The following is a 20,986-nucleotide window of genomic DNA, read 5'->3' as shown; positions in this document are numbered from 1 at the left end:
AGAAATAGGAAATTTCTACCTAAGCGGACAACATTCGGAGTGTCAGATCAGAAATTCTATATAATTGTCAAACTGAATTTAAACCATTCATTCATTCATTCATTCATTCATTCATTCATTCATTCAATTTCTATAGCCACCCATCTCATCAATGCCTCTGGGCAGCTTACAATTCAAAAATTAGTTGTAAATTTTTACTATTTTCCCCAATATATATCTTGCCTTTCCTTCTGAAGCATAAAGCTGCATACATAGCATATATTAATATTCTGTTCAAAAATCTTATTTGTTTCATGTCTTTAGCTCTTCTGAAAGACAAGGTGTCTGGTTAGTGGCTCCCCTGATTGCAAAGCTGCCAACGTCTGTTCAAGGTCGAGTCTTGAAAGCAGCTGGAGAAGAACTAGAGAAAGGCCAGCACTTGGGATCATGTTCTAAGAAGGAGAGAGACAGGCAAAAACAGAAGAGGTAGAAGATACTGGAAAATTATGGCTGTATTTTAAACCAGTAATCTCTTCTGCAACAACAAAGCATAGAATTTGAGCTTTCTTTAAAGAAACCAGTAGAAACCAGATATTGTTTTGGGGGGAAAACCCAACTGTGTGGCATATTTATTTTTAAGAAAATGAACACAGTAAATTCTTAAATAAAATAAGGTCTACTTGTTACCTAGAAATATTGTTTTTTGAAAACTAAACTAAAATATTTATCCCGAAGATTAAGAAAAGAAGTAACTCATTTTGTTCTTAATTTGCACATGAAGCTAACTACTTTTATCGTAGATCTACTTATCACAAACATGCTTTTCTTTTTAAAGTTAATATTAGAATTGTACCTAGGAGTCTGGTAAATCATGACATACTAAGATGTCTTTTAATGAAAAATATTCCACTAATTCATATTATAGGTGGAAAGTTGGTGGAATTTCCTTTCTTTTCTGTTATCATCCACATCAAATTTCACATTTAAAAATTAAATTTATGCTATTAATTAGTATTATTTTTTCTTGAACTAATTATCAGAAAAAATTAAATAATACTTTGTTACAAAGATGAGAAAGTGCTCCTTGCTAAATGTTTTTGAGTTGCTTGGTAACTAAATAATCTCAGAAATTGCATACTATTTTTTTCACCATAAAAGTAAAATACAAAATAGAAGAACAGAGAAAACAAGAATCTTATACTTCTTTTCCTTATCTCTGATAGGATGAGCTGACTTGTCTTGAAATGCTTATATTTCATGAGAAAAAAGTGTCACACATCTCTCATCTCTCATTATTAGGCAATATTAAATCATTTGCCAAAACAAGTAGTTTTGTGCTTGCTATTCTCAAGAATCCTATATAAATTGATTTATATATCACTGCAGAAAATTTTAGAAATACGATTTCAGTAGTGGAAATATGTACTATAAATTATTATTCTCAAAAACTGCTTATTTCTGAAAAAGTTATCATTGTTTTGAAGACGCTTTTGACTTTTATAACATTTTATTTATCTATCTATCTATCTATCTATCTATCTATCTATCTATCTATCTATCTATCTATCTATTTTTCTATCTATCTATTTATCAATCACATTTACAAACTGCCCATCTGCCTCACAGAATGATTCATAAAGGAAGGTCTCTTTTCCTGGACCATATAATCTATTTGACACTTCATTCTGGTCACGTGCATGAGTAAAGGCAGAAACAATTTTGTGGTTTTAAAATAGTGATGAGAGTTTGTAAAGAAATCTTTTTAGAGAAACACTGAAAAGGGGAAGGAAGGATTTGGGGAGAGGAAGTATCAGAAAGACACATCTAATTCAGTGTCCACTCTGCTTCTTTAAAGTATGTCTCTTCTGAGTCAGCAACCATTCCTGTCTTTGGTACTCACGTGTCTCAAGGGACAGGATGAACAGCGTGAAGGGCTTCTAACATCTCTACAAAATCAAATTAATCAGGTAAAAACAGACAATTCTGTGCTCTGCATCTGTTAAAGACCAATTAAAGTAATGGATTGAGGCAGATGGTAAATCATATCTGAAACTACATTCGTGCCATTTGTGGCAAAATCAGTGAAAGTAATTCATTTATAAATCTTGTTTATCTGATTTCCTTCACGATTTTTAGTATTCTACAAAACATGCTGAATTTCTCAGAAATAGAAATAGTCACCAGACCAATAATAACCCATTACCTGAGTTATAGTAGTAGTTTTGTCCCATTTCAGTACGGCCTCCCAGTTATTTTATAGGAATAATATAAAATTCAAGTGACTTTATATGAACTTAGTGAGATATTTAATTTTTCATTGTAATCTTCTATAACAACTGTACTAATGAAGCTTATATGGCAAGGAGATTTGGTTTTTGAGGCACTAAGACACAATTTCCACTGGAGTCCTGCCCAGCAACTATGCAACTATCTATTAGGGTCTGGCCTACACATTAAAGTAAATGAGGTACTAGAATTAACTACTCCTTTTATTTGGAGCAGGTATTAATTTTGAATATTGTGTAAGAAAAAAACAGTGCATCAAAATTTAACCAATCCCGCTTTCAAAGTATTGTCTATAAATCCTTGACTTAGGTCCTGTCTGAAAAAGGAGACTTATTATCCAGATCCAAAGTTCCTATGGTTGTCTACATTGTCAATGGCCACATTTTGGATGCTTGGCAACATAGCCACATTTACACCCATTTGCAAAATGCCACAATCATATGACCATGTTTTACGCTGGTTTTGTAAAAACCCAGCATTTCCAGTTTTCAGCAAAGATTTGTTTACTAACTGCGGCATTTGCATTTATGATTGTTACATTCATTTAATGACTACCACAAAAAAGTTACATAGTAAAGTTATCAGTATTATGACTCATGACCATAATATGCACACTCCATTATGGTCAAAACGCGAGGACTACCTCTATATGGATAGGGCAAGTGGAAAGATATTATCAGCCAGTTCCCAAAAAAAGCTTGTATTATCTAGAAAGCATATTTACTATTTGTCTTATTAATATGAGAATTTTATGTAGATATTACTAGAAGAGAGCCAGTTTGGTATAATGGTTAAGACCCTGGGTTAGAAATCAGGAGACCATGAGTTCTAGTCCCACCTTAGGCACAAATCAGGAGACCATGAGTTCTAGTCCCACCTTAGAAAGGAAGCAATTCTGAAATCTTCTGAAATCTTGCTGAAAATATTATTATTCTTTTAACTTAATTATTCTTTTAACTGAGAATAGCTTGCTTTGAAGAATTTCCAAATAAACATTACAATAAAATGATACTATAATTTTACGTATGTGTAACATTCTGTTTAAAGGGAAGAGACAGAATAAATAAAGCAAGCAGAAATACAACAGTGCTCACATAAGAAGAGAAGCGTGCAGTAAAATAACAGAATTAGAAGGGACCTTGGAAGTCTTCTAGTCCAACCCACTGCTCAACTGGAAACCCTATAACAGCGATGGCGAACCTTTTAGAGACCGAGTGCCCAAACTGCAACCCAAAACCCACTTATGCATCGTCGGGTGCCGGGTGGGTGTGGCCATTGGCTGGGTATGACCCATTGGCTGGGTGTGGCCCATTGGGTGGGCGTGGCTGCAGTGGTAACGGCAGACTGCATGGGACTAAAAAGTTCAATCAATAATTCCAACTTTGCAAGATTTTTTTTTTCCCGCAAGAAGTTGAAATTGACTGATGAAACCTTTTTTTTTTTTCGCACACGGTGGTGGAGGCCTAAAGCGAAAAGGTTTTATAAAACCCAGCTGAAGGCCTAGGACTGGGGCGACAGCACGCGTGCCCACAGAGAGGGCTCTGAATGCCACCTCTGCCACCCGTGCCATAGGTTCGCCACCACTGCCCTATAACATATTAAAAAGACATAAAATGTTATACAGGACTAGGTAAATATTCATAGAAAGTGCAAATCATATTTTCCTTCCTAGATATTAAGCAACTGGAGGGAAGAACGATACCAAGATGATGTTAAAGCAAGACAAATGATGCATGAAGCATTACAACTCCGTCTTAATTTGGTAAGAAAGGGGAATATTTACTTATTCAAGGGTATATTTAGTTATTATTTAGGATAATTTTGTGCCTTTTCTCATAGAAGCAGAAAGAGGCTTATAAGGTTTCTTAATTTTATTATTGTTCCTTCTCCTCTCTAAATACTGTATTGTCTTACAATTTAGCATTATTTATTTCTTTATTTTTTTCTAATATTAATTTTGCATCACAAATATAAGATTAAACAAGGATGACAGTTAAAAAAACAATATGCTAAATCAAACATCAGAAAATAGCTGGACAGAAATCAAACAATAATGTTTTGCAGAAAAAGTGAAAACAGTTCCTACAGCTTCCTTACCGGGGATGACAAAAAGTCCAAGCAAACAACAACAAAAAAGTCTTTATCATATATTAATTTCTAATTCCTAAGCTGCTAGGAACTCATACACAATGCAATATTACAATCTAAAACATTTCCAGTGCATGTTTACTCGTAAAGAATGGTTAGAAAATAAAGATTGCAAAGTACATTTGATTTACCTTTTTTATCTTTTTCAATGTTTCAATTCTAGGTGGGTGGAATGTTTGATACAGTGCAAAGAAGTCCTCAATGGACCACAGACTGGGCACTTCTACTCCTTCAAATAATAACATCAGGGACAGTTGACATGCAAACCAATAAGTTTGTGTACTCTACTGCATATTATCTATTATGGCTTCTAGTACTTTGACTAACAATATTATTTGTAAAGCTAAAATTGCCATTGCATAAATGGAAATATTTATTTATTTATTAAATTTATATGTCACTCATCTCACTATCAAGTGACTCTGTGCAGCATATAAATTTAATAAATAAATAATAATGGTTCTAATTGTATTTTTCTTCTAAAGTAATTTTAAAAGAAAATTCTTCAAGTTCTAACCATGGCATTTCTTAAATTAAAGGTAACTTTAGTACCTTGAATTCAGTCAAGGATATGAATGAGGGCTGGCTAGTGTTGGTAACTGTTTTTCTCCATTAGAACAAGGTAAATATGGTAATGCTTGTATTGACAACGTAGGCTTGACTGCTCCTCAACATTTACAAATAGAATAAAATAGAGTGTGGAAGACACATATTACTCCACAATCTTATTTGAAATATTGCATAAAGTTTATGGTGTTACATGGTTTTTCTCTTTGAGAATAACAGTTTCAGATGCCTTTCCTTTTTAAAACATAAATTCTGTCCTTATATTCCTGCATGTGACATTGCAAGTCAAGTTTAAAAGTGTGGGACTTATGTTAAGAGCGTGGAGACAAAAACATATGAAGAATAGTTGCAGGAATTGGATATGGCCAGTCTAGAGAAAAGAAGGACTAGTGATGATATGATAGCAGTATTCCAGTATTTGAGGGGCTGCCACAAAGAAGAGGGGGTCAAATTATTCTCCAAAGCACTAGAGGGCAATGGATGGAAACCAATCAAGGAGTGAATCAACCTGGAATTAAGGAGAAACTTCCTAACATAAAGACAATTAACTAGTGGAACAGCTTGCCTTCAGAAGTTGTAGGTGCTTCATCACTGGAGGTTTTTAAGAGAAGATTGGACAATTACCTATCTGAAATGGTATAGGATTGGACTAGAAAACCTCCAAGGTCCCTTTATGATTAAGGTCATCAGTTTGGCATCTCTGTGTCTAGTTGCCAACGGACAACTTGCAACGATTAAAAATTGGAACCTAAGTGTGTAATACCGCATTTGTATGATGATTTCATTGCACATGTGTAATTATTTTGGCATTATTTTGGTTTGCTGTAGGACATGGCTATTTCCTCATCCTTGAATTGATGTAAAAGTGGATAATTTTACACTCTAGAAAGAAATATTAAGCTTCTGCTTTACTATAGATACTAGTACTGCTCTTCAGAATATAATTTGGTTTTTTTCTTTTCCCTTTTAGTGAATTATTTACAACAGTGCTTGACATGTTGAGTGTGCTGATCAATGGTACTTTAGCTTCTGACCTCTCGATGGCATCTCAAATGGGATCTGAAGAGAACAAGAGAGCATACATGAATTTGGTGAAAAAACTCAAAGTGTGTTTTCATCTGACCTTGAATTCTGTAAAATGTTTAGTGGCTAAGGTGCTGGGTTAGAAACCAGGAGACTGTGAGTTCTAGTCCTCACAAGGGCTCAAAAAATGATTGGGTGATGTTGGGTATCATTCCCTACCATCCTTACCTATTCAAAAGTTTTTTGTTGTGGGGAAATTAGGAGTCAGGAACAAGCTATCTGTGCGTTTTGAATTGATCAAAAATAAAGGTGGAATAAAAATAGATAGAAAAGGTAGATAGACAGACAGATTGATAGATAGATATAGATAGAGAGATAGATACCATAGAGAGATACACAGAGAGATCTGAGATTGTAGTGACCCCACACTTTTGAAAGCTGTCACATTGGGGAAGACTGAAATAAAACATTTACCAGGAGAACATTTATACTTTGAGGTAGTTCATTTTCCAAATTTTAAATTGTCTTGCCTCAGCTGCAATCCAGCAGATTGAAGTGTTTTGCAACTGTCAATTGTTGTACACTTGAAATAATAAATTAGCAAACAAACACACAGTAGCAATATACTAATTGAATTAAAAGCAAGTATACAGAGACAATTGTTTTAAATCAAAGTTGTAAAAATAACATTTTCTTTCTTTCAAAAAAACCACTTCCTCGCATCGTTTAGCTGTGTTAAATGTGAAAAAGCTTATTCTATGGACAGAAAAAACATTCAGTTTGAGTTTCTCCAACTTTTGTCAGAAACAATTGCTGGCTTCCCCATTAAAGAGGGGGATCAAGTAGGATGTAATGCAAAAAATTACCCTGGAGATTTTTTTTAGAGTAGAAGATAGTTATATGCCAAATAATCTGACATGACATGTATTTCTGTGAGAAATATCAAGATGCTTATAAAGTAGTATTGGTATATAGAAATAAAATTAAGCATATTTTAGAAACAAAAGGGCCCAATCCTTTGCATTGCTGTTTTAAAAATTCTTGATAGCAAATGATAGGAAAAACATCTGCTTGAAACCTTGGAAAGATTATGTTTGTCAGAATACCTAATCCTGATAATCTGTTCTGGTTTAATGCTAAAATGAGGATCTGATGGTCCATAGCTCTCTGACTAAGATGATAGATAGATGACAGACAGACAGACAGACAGACAGACAGACAGACAGACAGACATTGCAATTAATTTTTATTCTAGGAAGAGAAAAGAAAAGCTTATGAAGCATTTTTCAAAAAATGTGCTGCACATCATGAATAAAATTAGTAAAAGTACAAGGAAATGATTCATCTAAAACTTCTCCAGGTTGCAGCTACGATTTTTTTTAAAAAAACATTTTTTTGCCTTTTTGTCCTCTTATAGAAAGAACTGGGTGATAAAAGTTCAGAAAGTATTGACAAAGTTCGTCAGCTCTTGCCATTGCCCAAGCAGATGTGTGACCTTATTGCCTGTGAGCCTATGGGATCTTTGATTGACACAAAGGGAAACAAAATTGCTGGATTTGACTCCATAGATAAGAAACAGGCAAGGATAAGCATTTTCTTTAAAACCTTCATGATGTATCAACTTTCTCATGAATATAATTTTGTAGAATTCATCTGTTTCATCTCATGTTTATACATGTTTCAATCCAATATATAAAATAGCATTCAATTAATTGTATCTTTATGTGCATTATATTACCGATGTTTTCCTCTGATGGTTATATGCATCACTATTTTAATAATAAGCTCATATTATTGTAGGTATTTGGAAATTAGAAGGAAATTGTGATGGAAGAAAACTCATTTTACATTTTGTTGGAACAGGGGCTCCAAGTCTCAATGAAACAGAAAATATCTCCATGGGATTTACTGGAAGGCAATAAGAATCCAGCTCCATTGTCTTGGGCTTGGTTTGGAACGGTTCGCATTGATAGGAAAGTGATAAAATACGAGGAGCAGCAGCAACTTCTGCTTTACCACACCCATCCTAAACCTAAGCCACGAAGTTACTACCTTGAACCTTTACCTCTTCCTCCTGAGGAGGAGGAGGAGGAGGAGGAGGAGGAGGAGGAAGATCCTACCACTCCTGCATCTCAGGAACCAGAAAGAAAATCAGCAGAGCTTTCAGATCAGGGAAAACCTTCAGCAGATGAAGAAAGAAAGGGGAAAGGCAGGAAAAGGAAGACAAAAGCAGCTTCTAAAACTGATGTAAGTGGTTAAATTGTCTAGTTAAAGTTTAAAAAAATGTAGTGCACGAATTGGCCATCTTGTCAGGTGCTGGTAACCATCAGATAATTTCATGTGAGTTAGATATGAAAGAAGTAACATAAAATGTTGAAACAATTACATTAAATATCATAAGTTCTGTATACATGAACAAATATACAGTATCTCATTATAATAATCAATTTTATGAGAAGGGAAATGTAGGAGATAACCAGGCTGAGCCCGAGGGAGGGGGTCAAACGAGTCATCCCTCTTGAATCCCTTCATGCCCACAAGAGATCGAAGTCCAGCCATCTTGAATTCCATTGACTTTTTTTATTTATCACCAATTTGCTTTGACAGTTAATAGTTCAGATTCTTGTAGATAAATAGACAGACAGACTATTATTGTCTTTTTTTCTATGGGCACATTGGCGCACATTAAAAATGAAATTTAGTTGCTTGCTCTCAAAGTGTACACATACATAAAACACATTTAAACATATACAACATATGTATAAGCCTACACTCTTATGTATAAATAACATATAAGAGTGTAGGTTTTTGTAGAGAGTTTAAGCTTGCAATAAACCTTTATATGCATTTGAACTGATTTCCTGATTTCCCATGCTTGTCAGGAAAGGTGTTTTGGAGATTTGGAAGGGAGATGTGTGGCTTCCTGCACTCTTAAAAATGGGCTGATAAGATTTTCATTCTGACTCTTTTGAGTAATGTTATTGCATCCCTAGATAACATCTTGCAGCCCTTCAAAAGGATTAGGCGACAAAATTGTACTACTCAGTCCCTCCAATATGTTCCATTCTAGGGGCATTATAGAAGCTATATTGCCAACCTTTACTTTACAGAATGGCAGAATTTAAAATTCCCTTCTCCATCTATGAAGATATTTATTGTTTGTTAAAAAATGTACTATACCTTCTCCATAGAAAACAAAATATCGTCTGTTATGCTCCAGAATTGTCTGTCATCCAGATATTGGCCTGCTTAATTTCATCCAGTTGGCTTTGTTGCATATCTTTAAATAATATTATGCAATGAAGCACATAGTTTATTTTTGGATAATAGCTTTCTTTTTTTGACTCAAATTTGGATAGGGGAAGCATGTGATAGCTTGTCAGTACTGGTGAGTGTAGCATTCATTATAAATGGCTTGTGGAACCATCATAAGCTTTCATAAGAGCCATTCCTTTCATGACTATTGCTTAATCTCTTGGCACTCACAAGTATAGAACTTAGTCATCTCTGCTGATTTAGCAGAACAGTTTGCAAGTCTTTCTAAGACTTTTGCAGAACTTATTGCTTCCTTCTTCAAACTTGAGATAGCACTGCTTTTTGGGATGGGGGTGGGGATAAAACCATTGGATAGATCACCAGGTTGAATTCTATAGATGGCTGTCATAATACTTGAAATATTTTTTTCAAATTCTCACATAAAACAAGGCAAAGTTATAGGACATGTTCCAGGTTGAATCCCATCCTATCAATGAAATTGAAAGGAGATGAGAAAATATCTAGAAATTAACTGAAAATTAATTCAGTTTTCTTTTCTAAGAAATCCTACCAGTCCTCTTGAACCATCTTCATGTAAAATCTATTCAGAAGTGCTTCAGTAAAGATACACTTGCTGCCTAATGCTTAATGAAGGGTTAAAATAAGAGATGGCTATTTTAGGACTGTATTTTCAATACACCTTACAATAGATTCGTTGTCCAGTGGTTCTCAAACATTTTGGTCTCAGGACATTCTTAAAAATAATCGAGTTCCTCAAGAAGCTTTGGTTTATTGTATATGGATCAAATCTATCAATATTTTAAAATATTTATTTATTTAATTTTTCTTGGCCACACTGTCTTTACACCACTTGATTTTAGATTGTATTTCAAGATATTAAGTCCCTAAGTGAAACTATCAATAAAGGGCAATTTTCTCAATATTATGAAAGTACAATTTCACACTTTGAAATACATTTAAAGAAAATATATTTTTTCAGGGAAGCCCAACAAACCCGAACAGATACATACTCATTGCATACATCTTAGACCATGCTCAAGAGTCCTTGACAATGCACAGGAATACTGTGGTATTAAAACAAATATGGAAAGCATTTCCTGAAATTATTAAAATTTAGAAAGCTTCATTTTTAAAAATTTGAATTTATTGACACTTTACCCAATTCCTTCTGTAATTTCCTTCCCAGGATAGGTTTCTAATTGTCTAAATAATGATGCTTTGATATAATTATAGGTACAGTTAGTAGATTATGATATGCAGAAAAAAGTAGAAAACTAAGCATTATGAGAGATAAAGCCTAATTGTAATAGTCATAAATTGCCTAATAATTCGTTGGGAAAAATGGCTTATTTATTTATAAATTGGTATTTGAATGTCAATAATGTTTAATGTTTCCTATTTTGCTCAAGGAATATCCTCAGAACAATGGATGTAGAATGGCTTCTAATTTTTCAGCACTTTGTCCTCAAATGTTGCATCATCCTCAGTCTGCTTTGTGGGGCTACAATGTTATAGGACAGCCCCAACAGTCAGGTTACTTTGTCCAGAACCAGCCTCTTCCACCAGGTATAGCAGGGAGATCTGTCACAAAAAATAAATCTTTTTAATTATTATTTTGTTTGGAAAGTACTCACACTCGGTGCATATGCTTAAATTAAATGGAACTTTATCTGTAGATGTATCGTTCCAATGAAATGGTTGAAAAGTGCTTAAATATAGCTTGTTTTTGCTCTCTGTAATAAATAGGAAGACTTATTAGGAAGAAGATTTAGATAATATGGTAGGATGATTTTCAGTTGACATTTGATTTCTATAATATGTTTCCCAAACCCATAGCTTATATGGCAATTTCCCCCACATATTCTAGAGGATGTAAAACAGTAAAACTTTAGATTCTGAAGGTTAACAATATATACTCTAGCATACTATATGCCTACTATACCACTATAGTATTTAATGTTAGATTTTAGATACTTCCAACAATATTGTTCTTCTATTATCTTTTACTTTACTTTTAAAATATATGTTGTATCTCCAGAAAACCGTTGCTGGTTCACAGTTAAAAAATGTAATGGCTATATAAATAATCTGATTTAGGTGGAGTAGTCAGCTTGATTTCCAACCAATAGCATCATCTGGAGCAGGCTTTGTGATTCTATAATTATTTTGTTAATCAATGTCTTTGAAGGTGGTTCCAGATTGGATCCCACAGGGTCCTTTGTGCCAAGCAACACAAAACAAGTGCTCTCTAACATGCTGCAGAGACGTTCCAGCAATATGATGCATCCCCCAACAATTCACACTATTACTTCTCATCATCAGCAGCAACAATTGCTTCAACAACAGCGGATTCTAAGGCACCAGAGCCAGGCAAGGCCTTTCAAACTGTGTTGTTTTATATTTAGAAGTAGGATGGATGGGCCATGATTTATTTCAGCTTTTCTTCATTTAGGACAGTGGTTCTCAACCTTTCTAATGCCGCGACCCCATAATATAGTTCCCCATGTTGTGGTGACCCCCAACCACTTATACATCACTGGGTGCCAGGGGCGTGGCCAAAGAAAAGGGAAAAATGGTGGACAGCCTTGTTTGGCGACCCCCGTGAAATGGTCGTTCGACCCCAAATGGGGTCCCGACCCACAGGTTGAGAACCACTGATTTAAGACAACAAAGTAAAGAAAATAATGATGGGGTTCAAAGTAAGCTTAGTGTATACTGTATATGCAGGACAAGTACTGGTTCATTATATTGTGCTACCTGAGGTAAGAGACAAAATAGTATCTCTCATTCCACATCCAAAAATTCACTGCACTGGAGTACTGGAAGGTAATCCAGTTTCAAGAATACCAAATAGATTATGTACACACATGCTTAATATCCCAACATTCACTGCTATAGTCTGCCTATTGCTGTCTGCCATTTGTCTCAATTAAAGGTAGCATTGGTCTGGGTAGGGAAAACTGGAGAGCAGTTAAGGAGACAGAATTTAGAGATATTGTATCACTAGTCTACCCATAAAAACAATCTCACTTAAAAAAGATATTCTAGTTGCACCAGCTTACTCTTGCATTACATGTGTTTTAAGATGCCTACTGTACCTGCAATAAACTGTATGTCAAACTATCAGCCACCTGGACCAAGACCCATGATGGCATAGTGGTTAGAATGCAGTAAACAGCATAGAGGAGGCTGTAAAGCATTATAAAGCAGTATATATGAAGTGATATTGCTATTGAACCTATTGCTGTTATCACTTGTTTTTATCTTGCCTTTATTATTTTTAGAAATAACTCAAGGCAACAAACATACCTAATACTCTTTTCTTCTCCTGTTTTCTCAACAACAGCAATCTGTGGGGTGTGTTGAGCTAAGAGAGAATGACTGACCCAAAGTAACCCAGTTAACTTCGATGTCTAGAACTCACCATCTCCCGATTTCTAGTCTGGTGCCTTAACTACTAGATCAAACTGACTTAAAATGGGCATGTTTAGATTGATAAACTTTTAATATATAACAAGCAGCATTTATTTCTATTGGTTAACTGTTTTATAGGGTCCAACAATTGAACAGGCTGCTATTTTTGCTCAACAAGTCCGCCCCTCTTCTTCTCAGCTAACACAATATCCAGGGATACAGCAATCACAGGTAGAGCATCCCTGTTAAAAATTGGTTCAGTGGGGTTCAAAGAAATATAATGGTGGATATGGTCATCTTGATTTTACAATGTTTGAAAAATATGAGAGTCCTTAAAGTGGCTAGCCTCTTTCATGACTCCCTCTTTGTTTGAAATTAACCTAAATACAAATGAACAGCCTTGCCTAGTTGTTGTAGACAAGCAATAACCATAATAGAAATTATTTGTGGGAACTATTGTTTTTATACCAAAGCTATAAGTGACACATTTACAAAGCTGAAAAAAATATTACTATAACCCTAGATAATCTATTCATTTTCACCTAAATTGCGCTAGAAGTACTTACTTCTCTACCTTTAATTTCTTCCACATCGTTCAGACTTTCTACTAAAGAAACATGACATGAGAGCTATATGAATTCCTAGAACACTCAATTGAGCTAGGAAAGAAAATGAGATGCAAGGTTTCTATTTCAAGTTACAGTATTTTTAAAACCAGTAAAATGGATAGATTTTTAGAAAATTTAAAAGTCAAAATCATGTGTTTTGAATTGTTTTCCATACAGACAATTCCCCATGGCTATACAATGTATAGTACTCAGATGTCATTGCCACCTCAACAGACCGGGGGTTTAGTTCTTTCACCTACCTACAATCCTAGATCATTACAAGCAACTCATTCCAGTCCAGTTTTAATGGAAAGGTTAAGGCAGATGCAACAGCAACCAAGCGGGTACATTCATCAACAAGCAGCAGCCTACCTTCAGCCTTTAGTAGGCAATCAGCGGTAAGAGGCTAAATACATCTATAATTCCAGAACTTTGTTAACCCAATGTTTTGTATTTTTCTGAAAAATAAAAATAAAAAACAATGTATTTCTCATAAATTCTGACTCAAGAATATCACTGAATGCAAAGGAAGGTGGTATAAAGCATCATCGACCAATCTAATTCCTTCCAAATCACTTGGGCTTCCAACTTAGCTTGAAGAACAAAACAAATTAGAGTTGAAACTTTAAGCATCTGAAGGGGATCAGATTGGGGAAAGCTGATATGAGCAATTAGTTAGCTCTGGACAGGCAAGTTATTTCTATACTATTTCCCAAGCCCCACTTTGCTTTGAATTACATGTAGCTGCAACCAAGATCTCAGTCTTTTTATTACTCAGACTAGATGGATTTAAGCCAATACTAAATATATTTGGAAATCCCCTTGTCTCATAAAATATTACCAGTGTAGCCTCACATGTGTATACAGTATATATGATATAATTTAATAAACATATCATTGTGTATTTTCTGTTTATTTAATTTATGTGTTTTAGAGGTACTAAATGGACCTGTGGAAATTATAAACCAAGTGCTTCTCAAATTTGCTAATCAAATGACCCTATTAACTTATTTAGTCATTCAAAAGAAGTATAATATTTCTGTCTAATTCCACAGAGCATCTTTCTAAAGCTGTAATACCTACTTTTTAAAATCTGTTTTTCTATTTCTCTGTTTTTAAAAAATCATACTTTTTTTTGAAAGCAACCTTGAGGCAGTAAAACAGATGTTTCATTTCTGTGTTTATGAAAATAGTCTTTCTTGTTCTAGCACCATTTGAACCCAGATTTAATCATGGATTCAAAAGCAAAATCTCTTCAAACTCTTCTCTATGGTAAATCTTTCTGTGACATGCACTTCAAGTAAAGCACATGACTAACCTTAAATTGATAGAATAGAGACATCTAGATTCTATTCTTCCCCTACCAAAGGAATTGACAGGCAAGATAAGTTCAGTTGCTCCACTGGTGAATGGCAAATGTTGGGCCTGTTTCTGCACAAATTTCATCATTCAAGGGAATCATGAAAAGCATGTTGCAATCTTAATGCTTAATAGTGAATAGGAAAAAATGGTTTATTTTACAAAAGAAAGCACATGTCTTTTCAGCTGCAAATTAAATTTGCATCTAAATTATTATTGCTCATTTTTTGTGTCTAGAAGATCATTTTTTTAATCTTCTGCTGAATGGAATACTAAGTTCTTGTGCCATTGCTGAGGCTTTCACTTGGAATATTGTTTAAAGCACAGTCTCCAGAATTTCCTGTTATTCACATTAAATGTTTTTGCAAGCTGTAAAATGAAAATTGCACATCTTTGACTTAGAGTTCAATTTAGAGAGAAGCAACCTAGAACTAAGAAGAAACTTCCTGACAGTTAGAACAATTAACTTGTGGAACAACCTGCCTCCAGAAGCAGTGAATGCGCCAACACTGGAAGTTTTTAAGAAGAGACTGGACAGCCATTTGTCCAAAATGATATAGGGTTTCCTGCCTGAGCAGGGGGTTGGACTAGATGACCTCCAAGGTCCCTTCCAACTTTATCATTATTATTATTATTATTACTAATTAATACTTGCACATCCTTATTTTATATATAAGCAATAAATATAAATTATAATTGGCTGTACTTGAAAAAATATCTCCATTTTCCAATTATTTTCTATACAAGTCATAAATGTTATTTTCACATTATTATTTTTTTATTGAAAAGTTTTATACAAATTTATTATTACAATACAATAACCCTCCCTCCCTCTCCCCCTACCCCAACCCTCCCCCCTCACTTCCCAGAGCTGATTATAGGGTTAAAAAAATAAGCAAACAAATTCTAACTAAGCTTAACCAACTATACCAATAACCAAATCCCTAAAATACTTTAACTCAAATACAAACAACTCCCAGTTTAAACTATAAGTTAATCAAAAACTAAATGATACTTTTCTAATCCCATATTTATTCTGTACAAAATTTATCCATCTTCTCCACACCTAGTATATCTTTCTTGTGAATGATCTTTCAAATAGGCAGAAATTTTAGCCATTTCTGCTAAATTAGAAACTTTAAATGACCATTCTTCTATGGTAGGCAAATTAACAAATTAATTTTAACAAGGTAATGTATCTTGCTTCTCTGGCAGTAGCTGAACTCTCTATTGCATCTGCAAAAATATACATGTGAAGCTTTCAAATTTTATTCACATAATTTTGGAATTGATTCAAATCTCTTGAGACCTCAATATAACCTAAGACTAATATTTTTAGCTTAATATATCATTCAGTTCTCAGCTATCTATATTTTTAGACAAACTGATTTATATTTGCATCTTTAGAAGAGAATATTTGTAGATCAGGTTGAACTGTGGGGTCCTTGATGTTCTCTGAGCTTGGTGGTTTTCTAGCAGACATGATATTATCTAGTTTGCTAATGCAACCATTCCAAGAAAATCAAGTTCAGAGAGCATCAGGACCCCACATTTCCATCTTTAATATGAATATCAGAGTAAAGAATTGTTGAATGAAAAAAATGCATGTAAAACACATATAGTGTAAAAAAAACTGCAGAGACCCTGTGCACATACTTTAAAACAAATTTGCAGACCAATGTGGAAAAGACTTCTGCAGTGGAATAATTTTCTATATTATCATGTGGTCTACCTTATATTGCTTTTGCAGAGATCTTTTGCTATGAATAGGAATTGCATACAATATAGCTCTATTTTAAGCCAGACCTTTTGTAGAATATTGTAGAGAGATGCAAATTGAGGTATTTCTTTGTTGGAAGCAAAACTGTCCAAAAGATAATTTCCCTTTTAGTTAATCTTGAAGATAGCACTACATGTAGAAATGTAATACTGATATGTATATATTATTATTTGTTGTATTTATATCCTGTCTTTTCTTAGAAAGCTAGTACCGTATATATGAAAGTCAATCCTTTCTCTATACTGTTTAGTAAGGCTGAGAAAGTTTCATTCCCCCCAAATCATCTATCTAAACCTAGTGAAGCCTCATCTAGTTTGCCATTTTAATCTAATCTGCAACATAGCTGCTATTCTATGTAGAGTTCACAACCTTCCAGTTTCATATGTCTTTTCTGATCAATGTGTATTGATATCAGTATAAGTACTTACTGATCAGAAAAGAAGAAAACATGCTAATTTCTTGTTTCTCAAGGTGGTCTTTATTTCATAATGATCATATTACAATCCTTAAAGTAGAGGGATATTTAAGTTGGAACTATCTTTTGCTAATATATGGTTTATTATAACTATAGATTATTATTTTGTTTTATAATGAATTTATAATTCGCTGGATTCATGCAACATGACAATGTATAAATCATGGTTTATGAATTATAATGTAGTTTGCATAACATACTAAGCTAAAACCAAAGAAATTGAATTCTGGTTTAGCATAGCATGCCAACTCTCTTTCAAAGAGATACTGGTATAATTAATATTATCTGGATTTGGTTTGATATATTTTTTGTTTCAAATATTTGTTTCAGAAGAGTTCCATCATAATTCTATTGTGGGATGAAAATGATTTAAATAATATGCATATGTTTAATTTATCAATCTTTTATTAATATCCATGTATTGCTGTTTGTTAATGATATTCTCCTGAAATTATTTCATGAACTTCTAGAACATTGAACTTATTTTTTTTACAATATTTATATAATCAGAAAGACTCTGAGCAGTGCATAAGGAAAGCAATATAATTAGCAACCATGTTGACACTACAATTACAATCAGTCAACAGTTGCACGTTCAGATGTATCTTCAGTATCTTTAAACTTCCAAATATTTTCAATCACCCTAGAGCCAAGAGTAAAATGTATTATTTTTGAAATAAAATGGTTTATTTCACTAATTTTATTTTTTAATTTTATTTTTCATACCTGTAAACTTCATTTTTTTTTAAAAAAAAAAATTCTGCCTCTCAGTTCCGTTCACGAGTCTTTGCAGCAGAATCATTTGGTTGGAGGGCCTCTGGATGCAGTATCAGCCACACCTTCCCAGGCAAATCTTTATTCTGTCCAGGAACAGATGAGGCAGAGGCAACAGCAGATTCGGCAACAAAGATTCCTTCAGGTTTGGTGTCTTTAATTTTGTTGGTTAGAAATGATGATTTTTATTATGATGATCACAGTGTTCAGAGGACAATATTTTGAACTGGCAATGCTCTGTTATGTCAATATATGAGGGCAATTTGGAAATAAACTTCCATTTGTTTATCAATGACAGAATTCGCAGATACAGAACTTTTGTTACACACATTAGAATACTACAACATTACATTACTTTTTGACATAATCGTCATTCAAATATGTCATAATGTCTTACAAGTTTTGAAATGCCTTAGTAGTAGTCGCTCGGTGCTAAATCTGGGCTATAGGGGGGTGATCAAAAACATCCCAATGGAAATGCTTCAAAAGTTCTTGGGTGCATCTAGCGGTGTGTGGGCAAGCATTATCATGAGCCAATACAACTCAGACAAGCTATCCATAACAAGAGTTGGGGCATGCTGACTTCCGGTGTGGTGCCTGCACACCACTAGACAAACCCAAGAACTTTTGAAGGCACTCTGAAATGCTTATTCGGAATGGTAATATCCCTCCTCTTACTAAGAAAACTTTCTATCCTCTATTACTTATCTTCACAATTCTTCATAAAAGCAAATTGTAGAAGCCTAAGTTCACAGCAAATGGTTAAATCCCTTACTACGTTTAGCCTTTCAGTAGTGCAGTTTGTGAAAATTGTAGAAACTACAATAAATTACATATAGCCCTTTTATGGATCCAGTTTCTCAATCAGATCTACCTTGTAGGCTTGAGCACACTAATAACCCATTCCCAGGACAGTCTGTGCTGTCAGACCTCAAAATGAACATCTTGGAAAAATGAGATTTTTAACATAACTACAAAGGAGGACACTGCTAAATACACATTTATCCAAAGTTTTCAGACAATCTCTAAAGATCCTAACAAATATAATGTGTTTTAATACATTGCAATTATTAATTGATAAGGTTTTGGTAATCTGACATATGTACATGTAACCTGCATCTGCATAACCAATCTATCTTCTCCTCCCCCACCTCAGTTTAAATCCTTTATCAGTCTAGCCATCTGATGGCAGTCTACAACTCATAAAACTGTATTCCTTTTAATAAAATCTATTAATTGGAGACTGTGCTACCCAACTCCTGACTTCTTGCTAGCATAAACTACCATATCTTTTCTTCTGCAATGTATGCAAAGCTCATGAACTGCTTCATTGAACTATATAATTTTTCCTATATGCAATAGAAAGTTTGAAAAATTTCCCTTCCCCTATCTCTAGAAGAATCTTTATTAGTACTACTAGTTTAACAATCTAAGGTTGTGGACATTCATAGATGATTTAATTAGAACAATTAGACAAAGAAGAATTATATCTGATCATTTGGAGAAAAGTTTATTAAGCACAACCAAGGTGGCAGCTAGAAGGAATTCTAAAATACAAAATTACACTTTGTGAATACACTCATAAAAAGCAACATTTCCTAGAGCAGAATATTACTCAGTATATACTCTCAAACTGGGCGTTAATCTGGACATGTTGGCTATCAATCTAATATGAAAAGCCTTCTGTAAATGATCAGTCCAACTGTCTAGCAACTCTGAACTGCCCTTCTATTAGGCAATGAGGAAGAGGAAAGAATAAAAAGGTGGCGGCAAGGAAGAGAACAGTTATCAAAAAGAAAAAAAATCTGACATTCAAATGCCAGCTTTAGCTTCTACTACTTTATTTACTCATCAACTACATCATTGCTCCCCAACCTTTTCAGCTTTGTGGACCTGCGGAGGGGGGAGAGGGGATAGTTCTGCATGCATGGCATGTACACATATGCGTGTGCACAGTTCCATTTGCATGAGTGATAGGCACGCATGTTCGCTACTCGCATAAATGGAGCATGCGCGCACGCGCTTGCCCACTGCTCGCATGAGTGGGAATGCGTGTGCCTGTGCTCACTCACCACTTCTGCAGCCCAGTTCCGAAAGGCTCAAGGCCACGGCCCGGAGGTTGTGGACCCCTGAATTACATCATTTCTCATCCTCTGAAAGGTTGACGTTGTTATTGCCTTTCTATTGCAATAGGAATTTTAAAAGCATCCCAAGACAATTTCTATATTGTTACCAGAAAAATGGACATGTTGACAAATTCAGTAGGTTAAATCTATACATTCAGTAGGTTAAGACTATACATTTTTTTTAAAAAAAGATAAACAGTATTGCAATCATTTTCCTTTTTTTCCTTTCAGCTTCAACAGCAACAGAATCAGCAACAAATCATTAGCCTTCAAGCAATGCAGCCTCAACAACAATCTTTTGTAAGAAGAATATTCATAATAAACCATATTTGGGGGTTCTTTCACAATATTGAGAAGTCATAGGGTTTAAAATAGCATGTCCTAATACGGCTATTCATGTCCATGTTCTTGGAGAAAGGTGGAATTGATATGAGAAGACACTCGCAATAATAAGTGTGAGTGGCTTTGAATTTCTATTTCTCAGTCTCTTGTGTAAAAAATAGGCTACACTACAGTATGCGCTCTGTAAATTTTCTAATAGGGTAATTATGATTTGCAATATTACCCAGATCCTGCTTCTTAATTTAAGAAGTAGATATTCTTCCTCTAACCTGAAACATTATGATTGTAACTGTGCATATATTTTTAATGCTTGCACAAATACTCCATCTAGTGGATTAGGTATCAATTAATTTCACTACTAGTCTGGTTAAATCAAATTTATAGCTGCTAAAATGTGTTTGATTTGTCTCCTGATGAACTGTGTTATAATACTGCTGCTCTCTGCCCTCTGCTTGATAATTCTCTACTTCCAGTGAAAAATACTTATTTGTACTACTTGTTTTAGAGAGTTAGATTAATTTATTTAAATGTTCTCAGGGGATATGCAGGAACCTTGTTAGGAGAGGTCTATTTGCCTTTCACTTTGCAGATGTTCCGTACGCTGTTATTATTGAGAGTAAACCATCATCTTTCCTATAATGTTAGCACTTTATAGAGTAAACAGATAGCACAATGGTAAGATGCTTATGTTTGATCACCTGGCTATTCCAAGAAGAACTAAAGTTATAGAAAGAAATAAAAGCTAGCAATTCATGCTCCAAATACTTAGGGAACATTTTTAAAGATCCATTCTCTTTAGCCAAAGAGTATGTAGCAACATCCAACCTCT

The 20,986-nt window shown here is 34.3% G+C and overlaps 1 protein-coding gene across 7 annotated transcripts in view; it reads left to right on the top strand.

Moving 5' to 3' along the window:
• Positions 1-20,986, top strand: part of MED12L (mediator complex subunit 12L) — a 167,569-nt gene that overhangs the window by 137,121 nt on the left and 9,462 nt on the right. For 4 of the 7 annotated variants that reach the window (XM_039357964.1, XM_039357960.1, XM_039357965.1 and 1 more), the window contains 13 exons: positions 304-465; positions 1,835-1,946; positions 3,938-4,027; positions 4,577-4,692; positions 5,951-6,086; positions 7,421-7,582; positions 7,867-8,250; positions 10,689-10,845; positions 11,468-11,649; positions 12,832-12,924; positions 13,479-13,699; positions 17,687-17,834; positions 20,047-20,115. In XM_039357964.1, the coding sequence (XP_039213898.1) occupies positions 304-465; positions 1,835-1,946; positions 3,938-4,027; positions 4,577-4,692; positions 5,951-6,086; positions 7,421-7,582; positions 7,867-8,250; positions 10,689-10,845; positions 11,468-11,649; positions 12,832-12,924; positions 13,479-13,699; positions 17,687-17,834; positions 20,047-20,115 (2,032 nt within the window). The remainder of the gene's footprint in view (positions 1-303; positions 466-1,834; positions 1,947-3,937; positions 4,028-4,576; positions 4,693-5,950; positions 6,087-7,420; positions 7,583-7,866; positions 8,251-10,688; positions 10,846-11,467; positions 11,650-12,831; positions 12,925-13,478; positions 13,700-17,686; positions 17,835-20,046; positions 20,116-20,986) is intronic. The other 3 variants (XM_039357961.1, XM_039357966.1, XM_039357963.1) reach the window with 2 other exon arrangements.

This window comes from Crotalus tigris, unplaced genomic scaffold, assembly GCF_016545835.1.
Source record: "Crotalus tigris isolate CLP2741 ecotype Arizona unplaced genomic scaffold, ASM1654583v1 scf7180000018970.2248101, whole genome shotgun sequence".
Lineage (NCBI taxonomy): Eukaryota > Metazoa > Chordata > Lepidosauria > Squamata > Viperidae > Crotalus > Crotalus tigris.
The sequence above is the reverse complement of the archived record's forward strand: the minus strand, read 5'-3'. Positions and strand labels throughout refer to the sequence as shown.